Source organism: Priapulus caudatus, unplaced genomic scaffold (assembly GCF_000485595.1).
Source record: "Priapulus caudatus unplaced genomic scaffold, Priapulus_caudatus-5.0.1 Scaffold103, whole genome shotgun sequence".
In the NCBI taxonomy this organism is placed as follows: Eukaryota; Metazoa; Priapulida; class Priapulimorpha; order Priapulimorphida; family Priapulidae; genus Priapulus; species Priapulus caudatus.
Window position 1 is genome coordinate 343284 of NW_014577164.1, and position 2232 is coordinate 345515.

Below are 2232 nucleotides of genomic sequence, written 5' to 3' on the forward strand. Positions count from 1 at the left end.
GGGATGCTGCTGTGCAGAGCTATGCTGTGGCTGCGTGCGCGTACACGCGCGTGTATCCTGTTCGGCATCACGCCGACGTTATTGTGTGATCAGGCGAACGCGCGGCTGTACAGACGCTTCTAGGGCTTCGCGATTCTTTCATCGGCGGCGGCGAAACCCTTTCTGCTTAAGCCTGTGCCGCCGACGCTTTCTTATAGAGACGGGGCGGCACGCCTGTGTTCGGCGCAGACCACAGACATAGCGGCATCGAGTTAACAGTGAGCAAGAGAGAGGGGGGGCAGAGTGAGTGAAAGAGAGTGGGGAGAGTGCGGATTATCGATAGATGGATGGATGAATGGATGAATGGTTGGATGGATGGATGGATGGATGGATGGATGGATGGATGGATGGATGGATGGATGGATGGATGGAGGGACGGACGGATGGATGGACGGACGGACGGACGGACGGACGGACGGACAGACAGACAGACAGACAGACACACAGACACACAGACAGACACACAGATAGAGACGAAGAGAGAGATAGAGAGAGAGGGGGGCGAGTGTGTGATAGAGAGAGAGAGAGAGAGAGAGAGAGAGAGGAGGGGGAGGAAGTTGAGTGAAGATTGAGTTGAATCGCTGAGTTATTGAGATTCCGTGCGCGAGCAGGTGGGATGGTAGGAGGCATGTAAAAGCATGTATGCGCGGTCCGGAGGAAGAAGAGGAAGCAGAATATATGAACACGAATCAAAGTGGCGCGTGAAGAGAGACGCATGCGTATATATGCGGTAATAACTGAGGGCTCGAGGGATGCCATATGTATTGATAACATGGGAGTGCAGAAATGAGATTAGGAGGTATGAATGTGTTTGGTAAGACGTATCGGGAAAATGATGGAAAATGGATACGTGCACATATGTGCGTTATAGAAGGAAAGCAGTGGTACACGCGATTTTACTTAGGGGAAGTAAAATGAAGAAGTATATTCGCGTGCGTATGCGAGTGCGAATGCGAGGCTACTGATCGTACTGATCATCTGTTTTCTTTTAGGGCATGTATATTTGCAAGCTGGTGTGGCTCAACAGGCCTGACACAACTGGTGACAATGGAACGATGGTGCATCTCATGGTTCAAGGTAAGCGACAGAGAATAAATGCAGGTATAATAATTTAGGTAAAAGCTGACATATAGCCCAGTAACCGCACACGTGTTCGGCACATCCAGTGAATTGTAAATCGTAAAAAACATTCACGCAACGTTAACAAGCAACAAATACACGTATGCGTTCATTAGCAATTATATGCACACGATTAAATTATTATGACGTACCCCTGTTTACTTACGCGCGTACGCTGATGCGGTTGCATATATCTTAGCAGTAGAGGGTTTAGTACTAGCTAGCAAAAAAACGATGGTTCGGGGCAAAGAGGATCGTACAGTTTCGTTCCTCCAATTATTCTGGACTGAAATCCAACTGCTGTGCTCTACCCGAGCCGTCATGATGAGAAGCTTTCTGTGGCTTTTCATAACGTAGCGCCGCTGTCGGCTGTTGATGGTACTGCGCGGGTTTTTGCTGGCGAATGCACATTTGTCATTACATGCACGAGCAAGCATCGCATAGTTCGCTAAAGTGACCTCTCCGATCGCCCCTGTTTCATATCGAAAAAAACCTCTGTGGCAATCGGCAGTCAGCGAGGCAACCACTCAGCAGGCACACACCGTTCGTGTACGACACGACGGTGTGCATTGCTGCATGCATATGTCGCGAATGATGCGATTGTCGTGTTGGGCTTCCTTCGAGTTTCTTTCTGTGCGACGCAGAGAAATTGCATCGCGGTTGATGCATTATGATGCGACGCCAAAGAAGAAAGATTATTCTAATGTGGAAATATTCACAGAAATGTTAATAATGCGTTGTCCCCGCGGATTTGGTTCGCGTTCAGTTCTGATTAAAGTCGCTGATGTAATTCGTCTCTTGTGGGAGAACATTTTCTGAGTCTTGTCAAAGATAATGGACTTTAGAGGCGCACGTGTCAAACGGGATAAGAAGCAATGCGTGTCGCTCTCGCGAGCTGGGAATAAAACGTGCCGCAGCTCTTCCTAGCTGCCCTGCAAAGACGAAGAGGGAAGTGTTCGTTGTATTTCGTTTGTTTACAAAGCAGTGCATCCGAACTGGAGCAGGTTAGCGGTCCTACGTGAACCCCCCCCCCCCTCCCATCCCCACCCCGCCCGGCAAACCTGATCGTCGAGT

General features: G+C 49.4%; 1 protein-coding gene across 1 annotated transcript in view; it reads left to right on the forward strand.

Annotated features, from left to right (window-relative positions):
* The window catches only part of LOC106805161 (protein turtle-like), a 44881-nt gene that overhangs the window by 9213 nt on the left and 33436 nt on the right, over positions 1 to 2232 (forward strand). The window contains exon 4 of the mRNA XM_014806657.1: positions 1032 to 1116. Within this exon, the coding sequence (XP_014662143.1) occupies positions 1032 to 1116 (85 nt within the window). The remainder of the gene's footprint in view (positions 1 to 1031; positions 1117 to 2232) is intronic.